Source organism: Hypoxylon trugodes (assembly GCF_022578975.1).
Source record: "Hypoxylon trugodes strain CBS 135444 unplaced genomic scaffold F4822scaffold_11, whole genome shotgun sequence".
NCBI lineage: Eukaryota > Fungi > Ascomycota > Sordariomycetes > Xylariales > Hypoxylaceae > Hypoxylon > Hypoxylon trugodes.
Window position 1 is genome coordinate 281,351 of NW_026250026.1, and position 18,855 is coordinate 300,205.

Here is an 18,855-nt window from a genome sequence, read left to right on the forward strand (position 1 = left end):
ACAGACACAGAACCTTACACACACTACTGCCACCACTACGACTTTAACCCATTTGGAACTATTGTGGTCCGGAATTGACTGGCCTTGTCGAAATAGACGAATGAAACCCCAGTTTTCCTAGCCGCTGTCTGGCTCTCAGATGCAAGGTCGGCCTTCTATCCCTCCCACCTGGTCACGTCCCAGTCAAAGGCACGGGGCATCATAAGTTCATAACTGCTTGTGCGATCTTCCGTGGTGGGGAATTGTGACCCTCCGTCCAGGCGTCACCGTTCATCCCGCTTCTACTGTATCTTTCATCAAATGTTGCATGTACCTTCACCACCGCCAGAAGCTACCTAGATAGTGTTCGCATTCACCGAACGCAATTTGCGCCTGGACCCGACTCACCCGCCGCGAGCGCTACGACAGAACACATCGCAGCTCATCGTCATACGAGACATTTTATTCTTTAATCTCAGCAAGCAAGCTGAAGCGCAAACTATTTAAACTTCTTGTTTGAGACAAACTCGCCAATCATTGTTATCTCTGCCCACCGCGTTTTTTCAACCTACCCAGCCTTACGTGGGCCTACGAAAAAAAAAAAATATCTTCGTCTTCTACCACCCTGACGATCACTGAGTTCACAACTCTGCTACTGATTAATCGTAGTGTTTTTTTTTCTTCACGCAGACAAGATGGCGGGGTTATTTCGAAAGGTGTACGACTGGTTGCTCAGAACATTCTGGTAAGTCTGTTCACGAAGCTACGCTTAGCGCGGGGTCGCGAAATTGTGCTGCTCACCGCCGTATCTGCGTGCGCACACTGGATCACGATGCCAACGACGCCATCGTCAACCATGGCTTTAGTGCATTATACTGACAGCCCGTGACTAGGGCAACCGAGATGGATGTGACGATGATAGGTCTGCAGAATGCTGGGAAGACTTCCCTACTTCGCGTCCTGTCGGTAAGCATACATGATCATCAACTTATCCACCATTTTCTTTTGACCTATCGCTAACCCATATCCTCTCTCTTTAGGGTGGTGAATTTACGATCGAGTAAGCACGAGATCCTCGCTGATAACGTTGACGATTCCGTTACACTGTCGAACGTCAAACATGGCTGTCTGCGGGTTGACTAACAAGTTGTGTAGCTCTATTCCCACCGTCGGTTTCAACATGAAGCGTGTGCAACGGGGCCACGTAACACTTAAATGTTGGGACTTGGGCGGCCAACCTCGTTTTCGGCCGATGTGGGAGAGGTACTGTCGCGGGGTGAATGCGATCGTGTTCATCGTCGATATTGCAGATCAAGACCTATTGCCGATGGCTAAAGAAGAGCTTCATGCCCTAATGTCCCAACCTAGCCTTGAGGGAATCCCTCTGCTCGTGCTCGGCAACAAATCTGACCTCCACATTAAACTCAGCGTGGATGAGCTCATAGATGCTCTAGATCTCAAGAGTATAGCGCATCGCGAGGTTTCCTGCTATGGGATTAGTGCGAAAGAGGAGACCAACCTAGACGCGGTAATTCAATGGCTCATGAAATGGGCTAACAGATAAACCAACCCCCGCTCCACACAGCGCCTTGGTTCCTTTTTTTGTTTATTTTTTATTTTTTAATTTGTTTCTCCGGCCGTCGGGGCGCTAAACCTGCTCCCGGGGCTTCTCTCTGCTCTTGCGACACTTTCGATGCATTTTCACGACGCTAATGATATCATGGGATGTAAAAGACGGTTCAACTTTCGGCCGGCGACGACCTAATATATAAATCATCTCTCGCGAGCTTAACTTTGGAGGCGACTGTACCAACAGTGTGCTTCTTTATCTCGGATCTCACCTTCTAGTGTTTCTTCTCTTTTCGCATGCCTCGTCTATTCGATCCCAACACTGCATAGCCATTGGAGATGGAGTCGACGGTTTCGGAATTCGAAGCGCTAGAAGGACCAGGATAACATGCGATACGTTTTTTTGGTTTTGTTTTTCCTTGGCTGGATTCTCTTGTCAACGTTGAAGGGATCTTTTTTTTGGACGGCGAAGGCTGCTAGACGTTCAGATATGCAAAGTAGGAGAAGCAAGAAAGCATCGGTGTAGTTAGGTGCATTTATGACCAAATCAATCATGACTTGACGACTTCACTAAAAGCCACATGACGTATATAATAATGATATGAAATATGCGCGACGCTTCGACGCTTGTTGAAAGATTAATTTAGTGAAAAAAATTGAGGGCGCAGAAGAAAATGCGCCCAGCTAGGCGCCTAGGAGGGATTCCTTAGTCGCCCTAGTAAGGTGCGCGTAACAAATATGTAGATCGACATGGCGCCCGTCGCTCGACAAGGACAACACTCGGGCGCAACGGGAGAAAAAATAGGAAGGATAGCAAGACAAACACTTCATAGGCAGAATTGAGGCAGTAATGTAAGGAAGAGAAAGGAGAAAACGTCGACGACAGGAGAGGTGCAGGAAGAGCGATACTTGAAGGCTACACACAGACCACATTTGATGCGATGATGAGTTGGCAAACCCTCCAGCGTCGAGGCGATGGGAGGGGAATGATTGGCTCGCAAGGCGACCATGGACAGCGCAACGTGGACTTCAGGTACCTCAGCAGGGAGCATGTGGGTATGAGATGTATGCATTCTACTACATACATACCCAAGAATACATATGAGTAGTCAAGTGGTTACTTGTTGAAGACTACGGGGGGTAGCGGTCAGTACATCTAAGATAGGTAGAGATCTTATGAGCAAGTCATGTATATAAATCCTTTTATTACTTTTCCTTTTCTTTTTTTTCTTGTTCCTTTTTTTCCTTTTTGGAATTTTCGCCCTATTTCAGAAAGAAAACCAGGGCGGGCGAGCCGAGGGGTGAGGGCCGTAGTTGTGTGCTGCTATGTATGTGTGTTGTGTTGTATGTGTGTGTTGAAGGGCGGCATGCCATGGGCCCATGATATGAAATCTACGGAGATTTTTGACGTGGCCGCATATCATTAGCTCGCCGGATCTGCTGCCCTCCGTCCCCTTCAACTTAGCAACTGATCGTCAATCTCGGGTTCTAGACTAGCTGAGCGAGCGAAATGCCCACGAGCGCGACAGTACTTCTTGTCGAATCGGTTTGGATTAATTGGGAGCCTGATTGACGGAACTTGAATGAGATTATTAAGAGATGACTATAATCCAAATTATTGTTTCATTGGACCTCGAAAAAATGCAAGTTTACTCTTTTGAAGTATCATGCTTCTTGTCGCATCCTCGACTTCAGATGAGCAAGCATTTATTTAGCCCTGCCTCTAAATAAGCTAACTAAGCTTCCCGATAAGGAATAGGAACCCGTGCGCAAACATAATAGAAACATCATCGTTAATATAATGTGATAGTAGGTAGGCAAGGATAGACATGAGAGAAATAGAAGTAAAAGCTGATACTCGGAATCGAGGCGCAAATGATTTGAAAAATGACATCGAGGCTGTAAAACTGCGAGCCATGTTATCCTTACCGTTGAAACGGGTAAAAGGCAAGCTTGCACGTTGTATTCTTACTATTCGGCGTAATATTGTCAGTTTATTAGCATCGCAATATCGGGAGAGTAACGCATGAACGAAAAAGAGATGCATCATATTATCGTTCATCCTAGACATAAACAGTGTAAATATTGGTGATCTTTTAACGAATGGGTAGGTATAATAGAAGTCCTAGCGTATTGGTATTCAGCTGCGCAAAAAGAACTCATAACAGTTTAAAGATGCGGTAGGATTTTAGACTTATTTATCAGGCTTGACTTATTTGAGATTTCTTACCAACTTATTCAGGACTTTTGTGTTACTCAGCCTTGATTGCGGAGTCAGCGGTATGAGAGGGATCCATTTCGTTATTTCCCACGGTCCCCACAGCCACCGGTGACACAAAGCAGGTGATTTAAAGGAAAAAACGGACAAGTGCAGAATCTCGTTGCGAAAGATTTCGATATTTGGAATTTTAGCATCGCCGCATCGAAGCTAAAAAGCTCGTGGGTCCAATCCAATTGACATTTTGCTGCGCCGCAGTAGCTTTCTTTCAAAGTTCAACGGGCTGGGTACGGTAAACACGGGGTACGTGTAAAGTACCTGTCGGGAACAATCCCGCGTGTGGAATACGGTAAATACGGGTTACACATACCTATAATGTACATGCAGGTCTGCTCTAGTACGTTCGATAGATACGCGTACACAGCCACCAAAAAGTCATCATTCCACTTGCCAAGCTGCACCAAAAAGCTGCGCAAAGGTGCAAACCCTTTTCCAGCCGGGACCCGGCAACTTCCCAGCCAAGTAAGTCATGCATCGTATTGCGTGTTCCTTGTCCTAAGCTGCTTCTTTTCCAATAAAGGCGATAGGAAGCACCGTTTTCTTTTTTCTCCTCTCTTGAATGTTTCACATCCGAATATATCAATTTTCTATTCAACTATTTTATTATAAAATCAATTTACTACTTTCCACGCAGTTCATACGTAGTAGAGTACCTGCCTCGATCTACGTACCTACGTTAGTACAACCAATTAGGTACCTTAGGTACATATACCCAACGTCACTTCGCAGCGTACCCTAGCAACCTTGATTCCGCCCATTCCTTTTTTGGAACATACACCTATTACCAGTACACTCGAAAACAAATTGAAGCTTTTCTTTCCTTCTACACACAACTTCCGATACAAACCATCACCTCCTCTTCTCGTCGCGCATCGTCTAACCGACATGGCGCCCTTAATCGATCAACTCGCGGCCCAATTCGCGAAGCGAGACAGATATTGCAACAACAGTTACTACAGTGATCGATATGGCAACTGCTACAGTGCTTGGAGCTGGTATGGACGATGGATCTTTGCGGCCGTGGTTATTGTCCTCGTCCTAGCTATCTTCCTTATATGGGCGTAAGTATTCTATTGAGCGCGAGACCTGGGAAATAACGATTATTAACAACGAATTCAGATGCGTCAACTCCCGTCGTCGTAGACGCCAAGGACTTCAGCCTATGTACGGTACAGGTTGGATGGCTGGTCAACAGGATGGCGCCCACTACAACAACCCTCAAGGCTACAACAACAATCCCCCTCCCGCCTACGGCGCGCCGCCCGGACAATCCTACCCGATGCAGAATCAATACACCGGTACTACTTTCTCGCCCAACGACGGTTACTACGGTCAACATGAAGGCGTCGTGCAGCCCCCGAAGAACGTGTACAACAACGCGAATGCTAACAAGAACGACTACGCTCCTCCTGAGGGCCCGCCACCCAACCGATAAGCTAGCGGTGAAGGAAGTGAGAGGGGTCTGACCGATATGGAATGAGAATGAGACATCACATGCGAATCAGATTGGTCGGCTTTGGGGTATGAATGAGGCGTTAGATAAAAAGCTCAATCGACTGATTAGTTGGTGCTGATAATGAAATAATTTCGGTATGAGGAGTATGTTTACAAAGTCCTGTGGATGTTGCATTGCGAGTGAACAAGAGTGCACATTCTTTTGCAGTTATGGTAGCAGATACTACTGCTTTACGTATAACCCTTATGCAATTCGACTGACTCTAGGGCTGTCCTACGAGTATGTCTAGATCTTCACTTCGGAGGCCCATATGCTACAGTATAATTCGCAGTTTAGCAATAACAAACCTTTGCTATATAGATGTGGGAAAACCATTCCATGTGATGGTGCTACAAAATCGATAAAGAAGGTAATTCACTACCTTCCACTCAAGTATCGTATCCGAAAAGGAAAGAAAACGTATAATTATATAGATCTAGTCCTACAAAATGCCCATTGAATGAGTACCTATCTAATGTTACCCTAAACGTAGCGGGCCCACGTGAGACTCCCAAGAAAAGCTCCAATTGCTTGGAGAGTTTCAACATTGCAGCAATTCCCGCTGTGGAGGCTGCACGCGCAAAATCGCCAACACTTAACCCCGCAAACCCACATCTGTACTACACCGGTGAACCTGCGATGTTTCTAGTTTGGGACTTTCCTCCACTTCGTTCGCCTCAGCCTAGAATTCGTCACTGTACTAAACCTAAAGACTTTTTACATCTCCAAATATGTTGTACTAAGGGGAATGGAAATGCAGTTTCAGTACGAATAATAAGGCCACCAGTGATTGGGATTCTATTTGAATAACTATATTAGTGGCGGTAGCACGGCGTATATAATTGAGGGCCAAGATACCTATAGTCTGACGCCACACCCCCCCAATGCCGAGGATTTGGGCGGCGGCGCAGCTTGTTATAGTAAGCGCCCGTATGACAGCCCTCCAAATACTACCTCAGTCTTATTTAGGAGATTGCGTACTAATTGAAGGAACATTCCGACATCTAATATAGAGTAAATGAATTTAATACTTTGTGTATATGTAAAAAGAAAATGACATAATGGTAATCTTATCATTATCGTACTTTACAATTGAAAGTGATTGGGTTATGCAATGTCGAAAACTGAACAAGAGGGTATAAGTCACCTTATCGAGTCCCGCTATAGGCGTTTGGAAGGATTCCCTTTAGGCAATCTCTTCGCTGCATGCCATCATATCTAAGTAGCAGGCTTAATTGGCTTAATTGCGACTCGCCCTGAGAATTGCCGTTCTTTTCGAAGGCGCCCCCACATTTCTTTCCAGGGACCACGTACAGTAGTCACAGCACTCCCAGCACTTCACAGAACTCGCTTACCCATTTCAGATTGCGGATTGTAACCTTGATCAGTTCGTTACCTATTTTCCCACCTCCCTTCATCCAGCCTTCTTTACTACAACCACCATGTAAAAAATATCTTTACACTCATTTTCTTCCCCAAGGTCAACTAAGGGTATGGTATTCTTTTCCATGCCTATGACCTCTTTGTTTTTTTGAGTCGATATAACCTAATAATATCGATTCTGACGTTCCTTTTCCCATAATATCGACAACAACCCCCTTTGATCTTCGTCCTTTCATTTCCTTAGGAAAACGAGTGGAACTCCTGGCTTTGACTCGACTTCCATATAACATTCATTCAGATAAACAAAAATACAAACCGATACGACGAGTCACGAGTGGAAATACCGTCATACTGAAATTCATACCGAGTGATTTTACGGGCCGAGTGAACGACGCTTTACCGATTGACTGGAGTGTTTGCTTCTAAGCGACAAGGCAGTGCTACAACCCACGGGTTTGGGATCAATACTTGACCACCGCTTTTTTTATGCCATGGATCTTTAGTAACAATTGGTTATTCAAATAATATACCCGGAAGAATTGAGAGATTCTCTACCTTTGTTCGGAACGAGTTGCACGACACATATTTTGAAATTGGAATTGGAGGAGTAACGCGATGCCGCACGTCGGCGTCTTAATGGAGCGCAGTCTCCAAGACCGCAGCCTTAAAGATGCGTTCATACAGCTTGTAGCGCGAAGCGCTGTTGCCGCCGTAGGCAAGCGTCAGTCCATTGACGGGGTCAAGAATGGAATTCAAGACGCGAAAACTGCTTTTTCTAGCTGGGATAATTGTATGCAAGCCAGCTTTTGCAAGTACGATTGAGTCCTACTCCCTAAATCCTACGTTCTCGTATACTAACAATTCGATAGATGGCCAGTAATTGCCGTAATTATTATCGGTGGTTTAATTATCCTCTCCATCGTTTGGTGTATCGCGCGATGCCTTTGCTGCGGCCTCTCATGTTGTTGCGAGTGCTGCTACTGTCTCAAGTGCTGCGGTGAATGCTGTGGGTGCTGTGACCCTCCTAGAGGAAAGCGACACAAGTATCTCGACGACCCATTCATCCCACCACACCATGAACAAAACCAAGCCTATCGTTCACAGGCGCCAATGACGCCAAGCCTACCCCCGCCGCCCGCTGCTTCCTCTGCGCCCCAGTACGCCGTATTTGACGAGAGTGGTAAGAAGGACGCAGACGCGTTGCCCGCTATGCCCAGCTGGGAGGGCGCGCAGTCTCACAAGGTATTGGTTGAGGATGAACCTGTCGAGATGGAGCCCTTGAAGAAACCTGAGGCCACACAAAATCCTTCTCTAAACACAGCCATACCTAACGCAACGTCACCCAGCCCAGTTTCACCCGATACTCGAAGCCCTTACGGTCCACCGCAAGGACAGAACGGCCCCAACGGATATATGGCGGCTGGTCATGCTGAGTCGGATCCTTATTCTAACCACGGACAAGGATATGATCAATATGATTACAATGGCTATGGACAGGCTGCACAAGACAACATGAACCAAGGATACGGTATGGCGGCTGCTGGAGCACGAACCCGAACACCCCACAATGACTACAACAACGGTTATGGTGGACAGAATCAGGGCTACCCGCAATCGCGAACTCCCAGACCGTACAACGATGAGTACGGACGCAGCGGCACCCCTGGATCTTATGGCGCACCGCCCAGTTACCGCACTGCGCCCAGTGCCAATGGGTATGATAACCCCTCCCGAATGGGATCACCTGGCCCGCAAGGAGCTTATGGCTATGGCAACAACCCCTCGCGTATGCGATCTCCCGGCCCTCAAATAGGCTTTGAGTACCCCCAGCGATCGCAAACACAGACACCCAACAGCTACCGACAATATCCCCCAGCGCCAGTTAGACAGTACTCAGACAGCTCTAACCGAGCGTTGATGCAACCAACCCACGAGCACCAGTACTCAGATGCGTCTGCACCAGAATCGCCACCCCTCCAGAACAGTGCCGGATTTGATTTCAACTCCGGTTACAGCAGACCTCCCACAGCCCCGGGGCAGGCCTCACAACAGCAGACGACGACACAGACAGCGAATGGAGGAACGGCCTATCCTGGCTACCGTACATACAGACCCCAGGGGGGAGCAACTTAGCAGGATAACTGGAATGGAATGTGATATGATGAGTAATAATGAGTTGACTTAGGTATCTAGGTGTCTACTCGTCATAGTGTAACAAAAGAAAGACTTCTATGGTTCATTTAATAGGACCGACAACTTCGGGAGAGATGTTTACTACCGCTGGATTCGATTCGGTCCACAATCAAGGCGCTCGGGAACGATCATCTATCTACATAGCAATGATGGAATTCGAATAGAGCTTCGTTGTACAATTGAATATTAAGATTCCAGGTTTCGTGTGTTATATCTGTGTTATTTGTTAGGTGTTGAGGGTTAGGTGCTTGTGTACCTAGTCACGTACCCGTAAGTCAAGGACAGCCAGTGAGTTTGCCCTAATTAACCCCTATTGTGACGATGTAGTGGCTGTTGAGAGGGTTAGTACTAATACCTACAGGGGACCGCCCCCGTAAGTTTTGGTTTAACGCGCATCGTCACTTAGACGCATACACATTTTTTAGCTCCAGGCAACAATGTTCACGATGCGTGTAAGACACGTAGGGTTGGGGCATACAACGATGTTATTGAGGGCAACAAACCCTAAAGGAAAAAAACATAAATAACCAGCCCTCCCTCCCTTCCATTCATCCTTTCACCTTCACCTTCACCCTCCTCCCTCCACCCTCCACCCTTCAACTCTTCCACCCACCCAACTCCTGGGTATCATTCAAGAACTCCATTAACGCCAGAAAAAAAAAAAAAAAAAAAAAACACAAAAACAACCACCCCAAACGCCTCCGTCCCCGTCGATGATGATGGCTAAGGAAACGACGCAACGACGAAAGAAAAGTTCGTGTGCGTGTGTATGTGTATGTGTGCGTGCGTGAGAGCCACGGCAACAACCAATTCTGGTGAGTCGTTTGGCGGAGCTCCGCCGCCGAAGGGAATGCCTCGGCCCGCTCCTGGAAGAGCGTGATGACCTCCGACTGGTCGATCGGGTAGAGGGAGGGGTCTTCCTCTGACTCCGTGTCGGAGGTCTCCTCGTAGGGGGCCTCTGGGTCTATTTCTTCTTCTTCCCCTTCGTTGCCTTCGCCGTCTTCTTCATCGGCATCATCCTCTTCGTCCTTTTCTTTCTTCTCGTCGGGGAGCGGCGAGACGGACGGCGGCTCTGCGGTGGCGGCGGGGGGGAGCTGGTCGGTAAAGACTGGCTCTGGTTCGGGCTCGGCGGGCAGGGCGAAGAAGTAGTGATCGAGGTGATCACTCATGAGGACTTGCCAGACCGGCACCTCCCGCCAGATGTCTCGGGGGCAGCCGGTAGGAACGGGAGCAACGGGCAGAAGGCGGGCAAGAGCGGGTCCGGCGCCAGAGAGGGAAAGTGCGGTGCTGGCGGCGGTGGCGTGTTCGGCGGCAAAGCCAAAAGATGCGGCGGGGGGGAGGAGAACGGAAAGGCCCTCACCGGGAGGAGGTAGACCCTCCAGCCAGCGGTGAACTGGGCAAAGTTGGTCTCGCTGGGAGACCGGGCCGGAGCCCACGGCAAATGCTGCCCTGCACTTGATGCAGCGCATATACTGCACCGCACCAGGGAGGGAGGGAGCAGGAGACATCATGATGGCTTTTTTATTAAAAAAAGCTTAAAAAAAGAAGAAGGTCGTTGTGTTGGTGGTTGGGGGCAAAGGGAGGAGATGTGATGATGTTGTATGGGTAGCAAGTTCGAGAAAGTGTTGTTGTAGACTCGATTTAAGAAAAAACAGGATGGTGGGCGCCGAGCTGGGGATTTCCTAACCAGCAGGAAAGCACTCGCCGATTTTTTAGGGAAGGAAGGTACAATTACAATTATTTACGCCTACCTGAGTGGTCCACTGCCCTATTAGTAGAGTTGTTGCCTACTACAATTTTATGAAATCCCCTGAAGGAACCAGGAGCCAACCAGAGCTCGACGATTAACGTCCTGGATTGTGCAGCAAAACAACAGGTTGTTAGATAGATATGGAGGAAAGAGGGTATCTATCGATTAAGATAGATGTACAATGTGCATCTCTTCATTATTTATATCATTACTGCTAGGAGTTTTAGTGAAGTGTCATGGAAAGAGAGTCATGTCTGGTGAATACCTTCATGTTATCCAGCATCATTATAGACGTAGACTATTTTTCAATGCAAAATTTGATATATAACAGTGTATATGTTTGAATACGGGAATATTGATCGATGAGAGTAATCACGAGTACTCGTGCGTTTAGATAGGGGCGTTACGCGATAAGACTTCATGACGACTACGTATGAGTTTGAATACAAGAATGTTATGAAATAGGAGTAATCGCACCTACACAGCCAGCCAGCCACCAACCAATGGCACATAAGTGAGAACGACTATGGGGGCATTATAAATGTAGGGGTGATACACAATGAGGACTACGACTATGAAGAGATAATGAGACGGATATGGGACGTTATATACCTACCTGGGTACCTAAATAAGTGAGTAACTTCAAGAGGAAACTACCACAACAATATGCCTACAAACACCTCCTGTCATTGTCACATAGGTATTTTTCGAACCCGACGGGCGAAAGAGCGAGATGAAGATATTAAGAGGTATATCACGACTACATGGAGTCCATTGTTCTCACATAACCCTTAAAATTCAACAAGAATTGAGGCAAGTAGTACCCATGTCAGGTAGTTACCATTGAATACAGTTAAAACCTGTATTGGTTCCTAATGAAGTTACACGGCAACAAGTTACGTGATACCATTATCTCCTCTAGAGACTAACCCATTCACTTTGAACGTCTTAAACACATGAATACGGTCAGGCCAAACAATGTTGGAGCAAATTTATAATGACCCAATATCTACTAATATATGCAAACAATGTACATTTCCCATGCTAAGGTATGACAAAAAAGCAACCTCCATATTACTCAGGAGGAACTAACTCCTTAGGCAATGGTTTTCCCCTATCCTCTTGACTTCTGCTGCTCCCTATTATGGTCTGGCCATCCAAGTCTGGATCGTACTCTTCGCGGTCATCTTGGTCCTTTCTTCCGGCCTTCTTGAAATTCCTAGAGCTCGAAAGCTTCATACTTTGGCTACTTTCCCCACTAATTGAACTCTCGTCATCACTATCCACGAGTGCGTCATCGAAGGGATCCCCATCATCTCCATCCTCCGACGGTAATCTTTCGTGATCTGTTTCCTTCAGCTTAATGAAACTGTCGATGATGTAGTACTGTAGCGCGTTCATTATGAGAGGGAATAACATCATGACGAATACGATTTGAACACGCTCATTGCCTTCCGTCCACTTCAGTGCCCAATCTCCAACACGTGATATCCATGGTAATATCAGGAATATAATGAGGACGCAAATCTTCATGCCAAACAGGCCACAAAAGTATATGACGGATTGCTTCAGCCACCACCATGCGCTAGGAGGGCTGCCATAATTTCCGGACTGAATCGACTCTGGTGGTTTTCCCCAGGGAGTATATGCTACTAGGCCGGTGGTGACGCGGAGGAGGATTAAGAGAATAGGGATACCGATAGTAGTCTGCAATAGGGTCAGTCTTTAGTCCCAACTCTTGTATAGAAGCACGCGCCAAACTTACATCAATAGCCAAGTTCAACAGATAGAAGGAACAGGGATTTGGCGTATATTGGTCCTCGTCTCTTCGAAGCATCCTCTCTGCTGCCTGCACATTGGCCGGATCCAACTTAATAGAGAACCGGCCGCTAGTGAGCATCGACATGAACACATTCGCGATATGTACCAAAACCGATCCGAATACCTGTTTAGACACGTCGAAGAACCATATTTTGACCGGTCGTTGGGGCCGTTCCCTCCACCGCTTGTAGACGAGAGACAGGAGAGCTAATCCACCCAACGCGAGCTGCACGAGTAAGGCAAAAGGACCGACTAGTCGACATTCGCCGCCATCTCCTCCATGGCCCTCTTCCGGGGCGGCCATTGTTGTGGCCGCGGCAGCCGCTATTGACGTCGCAGTAGTAGTAAGGAGTGAAGGTATGTCGGTGGTAGGGGAAGGGAGATCGACTCCTATTGCTGCATTAGGGGTATCTGTAGGTATGGCGGATCGAGCAAGTTGGACGAGATTAATGGCTGTAGAAGAAAAAGACATCGACTTTCTGTGGTTGGTACACAGGACGGAAGAGGGACTCGGAGTCGAGAGGGAGAGAAAGGAAGGAAGATCGACGCCTAGGTTCCAGCCAGGGTTCGTTCGAATATGGTTGTGTTTCCTGCTGGGAATCGGATGACTTTATGCTAATAAATTAGGACAAACAACAATGCATGCGCGGTCAGTATCTATTAATTAGTATACAAAGAGGAAAAAAAGAAATTTAAGAGGAAATGTTGGTGATTCTGTTGGGGAATTAGAAGAGAAGAATCGAGGCGGTGGTAGATACAGAAAGTACAGAAAGTGGTGAGGTGGATGAAGTGATTAGGTACAAGCCACACAAGATCAGCCGCTCAGCTTCATTCCTTCCCATGTAAAGTTTATGCCTATCTGCCTATGATGCTATGGCACCGTACTAACTAAAATGGAGATGGTTTATGTATGGAGAAACGTTCTAGGCTTCCCCACTTAGTCATTAGGGGCAGCATAATTAAATGTTAGACATATACCTCTTGCGCTACTCAATAGAAGCGTAAATGAAAGGTACTCGATAACAGACGTTAGACGCCCCGAACTCCAACGGTAAACCACATATTCTCCGATATGGTTGCCTACCACTCATCATGTATTTTCTGCCAGTGTATTTTAAGCACTCCGCTTTTTGTACAGATAGTTTCAATCTCTTACTCAAACAACATGGGATTTTCAGGAGTACAAAAGCGGGTGGTGATCAAGTGGCGAAGAACCTAGGTGCTACTGGGCGATGGACGCATTAGGCCACGTACGACGACTACAATGATTATGAGGGCAGGCCAATTAGCAACTTCACATAACATAACCATGGCACAAATCGAAATCAAGCGGTATTCAGCTGAGAATATCAAGCCAGAATGGTCTTTTGCATTCTCAAATAGGAGGCCGAAAAGCCTCAGAACCGTGAATAATAATATTCTCCATGTCAACGCAACGCCGGATAATTTCCGTAGCATAATTCCCATCTCATAAAGCCACCAAATCAATCATGAATCAATCTGTTCAACGTCTCCTGCGTTCTGTAGGTAAACCTAAAGAGCGACTCGTAATTGTAAAGGGGTAGCATGCCAAGTGAAGGCTGATCCCCTGCGCTTCCCTGATCCGATATGCCATGACCGTATGTCCATATGTCCGCGCAGGCGATTCTGTACAATACGGCTAAGTCATGCATAGCTTGTTGGATTTCTGTGGGAGAAAGCCGCGCACGAAGCCCAAGGCGATCTTGCGGGCATGCCCGACGACGTCGTCTGGTCTGTCTTTCTTATTCTTCGCCACCGATGTCGGATTCTTCTTGATCGACGTCGTAGTGGAGGTAGTAGCACTCGAGCTAGAAGTGATAGAAGCTGGAGAAGACGGGACTGCAGACGAGGTACGACCTCTAGTCTGCTGAAGTCTGTCTGCAGGCCCGTCTAATTGTCAATCGATCCCATGCTTCATCTTGAGCTGCGCTAAATTATCCTTGCGGGCCTGGAGGTCATCTTTCGACTTGAGGGTCTTCTCTGGCTGGTGCCATAGTACTTCATAATATGTTAGTCAACCGCAATGGAAATACACGTGATGGCCGGGTGTGAAACATACCGACAAGATAACGGTTCTGGAAGTTGTAGCCATTTAGCTTCTCGAGGGCGTTCTTCGCATCCATCACATTCCAGAAAACGACATATGCGGTTCCCTTTGCTTCGACTGAAATACCCTGACGGATTTGGCTAGATATAGTCAGCAAGATATAGTTTTAAATGTATATGTATATGTATATGATAGGTGGCTATTCGGTAGGGACATACCGGATAAGTCCGTCCTCGCCGGGATCAAAGAGCTTCCAAAGCGCGTCAGAGGATACTTCGTAGCTGTAATATTCGTTAGAGAACTGTCGGGAGGCAATATTCGAGGGTCATTGGGACTAACTTAAGATTCTTCACGAACAAAATTCTAGATTTAAAGGTTAGCAAATGCATCAAAACCGACATGCCAAGGCGCCTTGGGGGGCGAAACAGGATTAGAGTCAAAGAGGGAACTTACGGGAGCTGCTCGGGGGCAATCTTGCCGGCGCGACTCATATCTTGATGAAGACAATTAGTTGGTCGTTCTCGAGGTCGTGGTGGTAGGTTGTTGGATGGTAGTCCAAGTCAATTTGGTGGTGATGAATGGGGGTTGTTTTAGGTGTTCAAGATTGGCGAAGAGGCGTGTGCTGCGTTTTGGAGGAGTCGATCTGAATTCTGGGGGACGGGAGTATTCGTTTCTGGCCTACGGAACGAATCGGATTAGGCCACGCTAAAGACCGAGATTTGGGGCACGTGACGAAAATTACGCCTTATCTGTTTTTGTTTCTTGGCAGAATGTTTAGGCTACGGCAGGTGCGCAGTAGGTACCTAGTAGATGTATGTAGTGTGTACTAAATAAAATGCAGATTTCCGTTCTTCTTTATAGTTCTCCGAGCCTAAAGATTATGTATAAGAAAAAACGTAGCCAAAGAAAGAGCACTCTGTCGTCACCGTCATTTGACCATTTTCCAAACTTGCGCAACATCCCTTTCTATGTTACTTATCGTACCTAACGGCAATTACGTTACTCAAGCCTGGCTCCTCTGCTCCTATGACTGGTTGCCATACAATCAGGAGGAATTTAGTTTGCTAGAAATTCCCCGCTTTCAATCAGTTGCCACGAGGAAGTTGATGTACCTACCCAGGCACATAACGTAGAGAGGTAAGGCGCACATGAATTGGGTTCTAGTTGTCAACGAGACACTGCATATGTGTTGTGCATTGTTCTCTACTACGTCAGTCAAGAAATACTTAGCTATAGACCAACAGAGCTTGATCATTACGCTCGCACAAACAGATAGTATGCACCGATTGCAATTGGATGCAGATTACACTTCCTTCTTTTCTTCATATGCGGGACTGATAACAAAGCCACCTGTGTTGATATTAGACTCTTCTCGAAACTTTTCTCCGAGATGTTCTCCGAGACACACTCCGAAGCGTCCGGATTGGCTCTGAGCTCCGATTACGCCTTATTCTCCGTCACACAACACGCGCCTAAGTGCGAGGCTGACTGTTATCTACTGGTGCTTAAATCGTCATCGGGTAGGGGAAGCCGTTTCATAGATTAAGACCGGTGCAAACTTTAAATGCCGAACTATAACGAGATACTAGGGTACATACCTAGGTATGTAATTGGTAAGAAAGGCTCTACTGCACGCGGTAACATAGAAGTAACAGAGATCTACCTGACGATACAACTGGGAAAGTACCCGGGTAACAGTGTTGTTAATTTATTTATTTTCTTCGGGTGGTATCAAGCCAAAAACCTCTCCGGAACATTTACAACAACGCTGTGATGATTGAGTTTTGAAGCACTCAAAATCTCAATTGAGCGGAACACTTCAAGAATGAACATTGGAATCTTCCTCTATTCCATATGAGAATAGGATTCAATGCTCATATTACCCCTGTATTGAATGTATCCAATAATGGATATATTCATCTTCTTGGATTCATCCGATATTTTATATCTGGATCCCCTACATTTTGCCGGAACCACGGAAATTCTTAAGTACCACAACCCCCCATGAACAAAACATGTGGCTTCTTTCTGGGCGAGTCGCCTTGCGGCGTTCGTTGGTGGCTATTTTCGTAATCTCTACGTTTTCTGCATTTTTATATGATCACTACTTTCGATCAATGATGGCCAAGAAACAGCCAAATTTTCTGATCATTGTTGCGGATGATCTAGGTTTTAGTGATACTTCCCCTTATGGAGGTGAGATCGACACACCAAATCTACAAAGGTTGGCGGACGAGGGAATACGCATGACTGGTTTTCACACAGCCGCATCATGTTCTCCTACCAGGGCTATGTTACTATCGGGGACAGATTCCCATATCTCTGGATTGGGGGTTATGGCTGAAAAGATAGTAAGTGCATTAGCCCAATACATAATCACTCTCCTTTACTAATAGCCTTCCCTCAGAAAAAGGTACCTGATATCTTTAAAGATAAACCTGGGTATGAGGGATACTTGAATTATCGCGTAGCTGCGCTTGGAGAGATCCTTCAAGATGCAGGATACTTTACCCTCATGAGTGGTAAATGGCACCTAGGTTTGAGAAAGGAACTTGCACCTCACGCAAGGGGTTTCACGAAAGTACTTTCTACTCTACCAGGGGCTGGAAATCATTTCAATCATGAACCGCAATTATACGATCTCAAGGAAAAGCCATCGGCAATCTTCAAGGGCGACGGAATATGGATGAAACACGGGGACTTTATCAACGGGAGCGCGGATCTTCCGAAGGACTTCTACTCATCCAACACGTTCACTGATTACTTCTTAGATTTCCTAAGGGAAAGGACGCCAAAAGAGAAGACACAGCCATTCTTTGGATATCTTCCTTTTACGGCTCCTCACTGGCCACTCCAAGTTCCTCAGGAGATAATCAAAAAGTATCATGGCATGTATGATGACGGCCCTGTCGCCCTACGGGATCGAAGACTTCGAAACTTGATCGAAAAGGGGCTGGTACCTCCTGACGTTGAGCCTGCGCCTTTACACATGTTAAAGACCAAGCCATGGGAAGAACTATCAGAAGAAGAGAAACGCGTATCTTCTCGAGCAATGGAAGTATATGCTGCGATGGTCGATCTTATTGATGTGAATATTGGCCGTGTACGGTCCTATCTAGAAGAAACGGGTGAACTTGACAACACCTTCATCGTCTTCATGTCGGATAACGGTGCTGAAGGGCAATTACTCGAGGCTTTGCCAATTCTAGCTGGTTACACGGTAGAGGATATTGTGAAGAAATATTACGATAACTCGCTGGACAATATCGGCAACTATAACTCATTTGTATGGTACGGACCACAATGGGCTGGTGCTGCGACGGCTCCCGCGCGTGGGGCGAAATCACACTCGACAGAGGGCGGGATTCATTGTCCATGCATTGTGCGGTATCCTCCAGCATTGAGGCAGAGCGGCCTTGTAACTGGCGCTTTCACGACAGTCATGGATATAGTCCCGACAGTCTTAGACCTTGCTGGCCTGAAGCACCCAAGCCCTACCTTTCGTGGGCGTGAAGTCGTGCCAGTTCGGGGAAAATCTTGGAGGCCTATTTTAGAGAACCCCAAAAATGATAGCATTCGTATATACAACGACACGGATATAGTCGGATGGGAGCAACTTGGGATCGCGGCAGTAAGAGTGGGTGATTGGAAAGCACTATTCCTCCCACCTCCCAAGGGTCCCGGCAGATGGGAGCTCTATGACTTGTCTAGGGACATTGGCGAAATCCATGATTTAGCAAAGAGCCACCCAGAGAAGCTAAGGGAGATGCTCGAGCATTATGAGACGTATTTCCAAGAGACTGGCATGTTCGATTCGTACACCATATACCACGAGGCATTGAAACAGAAGAAAGCCGAGAAAAAGGTGACCCGCAACGACAAATAGTACGTACTCATCCGCGAAGCCACAATGAGATCTGTGTTGACTAACCTGATAAATAGTATATCATACATTTCAACTCTTCGCCAAACATTGACGTTTGTACATGAAAATTTTCTAGATCTTATCAAAGGGAACTGGGGCTGGAAATACCTAGAGGAAGATTCCGCAGAAAGGAACGATACTTGATAGATAGATCGGTCGGTTTTCTTAGGTTAATTTGGTCAATGGTGGTTTGTTTCATTATTTTTCCTGTGTTTTGAGAGCCATTCAATCGCTTTATGCTAAGGTTACGATTGATATTTTATATGGGGCTGGCGAAGATGTGTATTATAGTGAATTGATCACGATCCGGTGGGCATTTCTTGAGTTATACGCTGGCTTGGTCAGTAGCGCCATGCTCGGGAAGTAGGTTTTCTAGTCGAAAATAATATAATCA

The 18,855-nt window shown here is 46.6% G+C and overlaps 7 protein-coding genes across 7 annotated transcripts; 4 read left to right on the forward strand and 3 right to left on the reverse strand.

Annotated features, from left to right (window-relative positions):
- Positions 1-242: 242 nt before the first annotated feature.
- On the forward strand, positions 243-1,888 carry F4822DRAFT_70559 (ADP-ribosylation factor 1). Its single transcript, XM_051463870.1, has 4 exons — positions 243-724; positions 873-945; positions 1,020-1,039; positions 1,135-1,888. The coding sequence occupies exons 1-4, from the start codon at positions 675-677 to the stop codon at positions 1,541-1,543; spliced, it is 552 nt and encodes a 183-aa protein (XP_051309028.1). The 5' UTR covers positions 243-674; the 3' UTR covers positions 1,544-1,888.
- A 2,685-nt stretch (positions 1,889-4,573) lies between these two features.
- On the forward strand, positions 4,574-5,427 carry F4822DRAFT_70633 (chitin synthesis regulation, resistance to congo red-domain-containing protein). The gene is made up of 2 exons (XM_051463872.1): positions 4,574-4,887; positions 4,946-5,427. Exons 1-2 carry the CDS (start codon positions 4,712-4,714, stop codon positions 5,259-5,261), a joined length of 492 nt encoding a protein of 163 aa, XP_051309029.1. The 5' UTR covers positions 4,574-4,711; the 3' UTR covers positions 5,262-5,427.
- Positions 5,428-7,157: 1,730 nt separating this feature from the next.
- On the forward strand, positions 7,158-9,129 carry F4822DRAFT_70615 (uncharacterized protein). Its single transcript, XM_051463871.1, has 2 exons — positions 7,158-7,516; positions 7,574-9,129. The coding sequence occupies exons 1-2, from the start codon at positions 7,320-7,322 to the stop codon at positions 8,835-8,837; spliced, it is 1,461 nt and encodes a 486-aa protein (XP_051309030.1). The 5' UTR covers positions 7,158-7,319; the 3' UTR covers positions 8,838-9,129.
- Positions 9,130-9,196: 67 nt separating this feature from the next.
- F4822DRAFT_434376 (uncharacterized protein) lies at positions 9,197-10,405 on the reverse strand (the record flags this gene model as incomplete). Its single annotated transcript, XM_051461997.1, has 2 exons — positions 9,197-9,227; positions 9,696-10,405. The coding sequence occupies 2 exons, from the start codon at positions 10,403-10,405 to the stop codon at positions 9,197-9,199; spliced, it is 741 nt and encodes a 246-aa protein (XP_051309031.1).
- Positions 10,406-11,576: 1,171 nt separating this feature from the next.
- Positions 11,577-13,364, reverse strand: F4822DRAFT_70824 (vacuolar membrane protein-domain-containing protein). The gene is made up of 2 exons (XM_051463873.1): positions 12,413-13,364; positions 11,577-12,354 (listed from the first exon to the last, which is right to left on the reverse strand). The coding sequence occupies exons 1-2, from the start codon at positions 12,938-12,940 to the stop codon at positions 11,722-11,724; spliced, it is 1,161 nt and encodes a 386-aa protein (XP_051309032.1). The 5' UTR covers positions 12,941-13,364; the 3' UTR covers positions 11,577-11,721.
- Positions 13,365-14,373: 1,009 nt separating this feature from the next.
- Positions 14,374-15,409, reverse strand: F4822DRAFT_70831 (pre-mRNA branch site protein p14). The gene is made up of 5 exons (XM_051463874.1): positions 14,990-15,409; positions 14,876-14,899; positions 14,755-14,817; positions 14,549-14,676; positions 14,374-14,487 (listed from the first exon to the last, which is right to left on the reverse strand). The coding sequence occupies exons 1-5, from the start codon at positions 15,025-15,027 to the stop codon at positions 14,387-14,389; spliced, it is 354 nt and encodes a 117-aa protein (XP_051309033.1). The 5' UTR covers positions 15,028-15,409; the 3' UTR covers positions 14,374-14,386.
- A 1,247-nt stretch (positions 15,410-16,656) lies between these two features.
- F4822DRAFT_434379 (putative arylsulfatase) lies at positions 16,657-18,605 on the forward strand (the record flags this gene model as incomplete). Its single annotated transcript, XM_051461998.1, has 3 exons — positions 16,657-16,887; positions 16,944-18,421; positions 18,479-18,605. The coding sequence occupies 3 exons, from the start codon at positions 16,657-16,659 to the stop codon at positions 18,603-18,605; spliced, it is 1,836 nt and encodes a 611-aa protein (XP_051309034.1).
- Between the last annotated feature and the right edge of the window lie 250 nt (positions 18,606-18,855).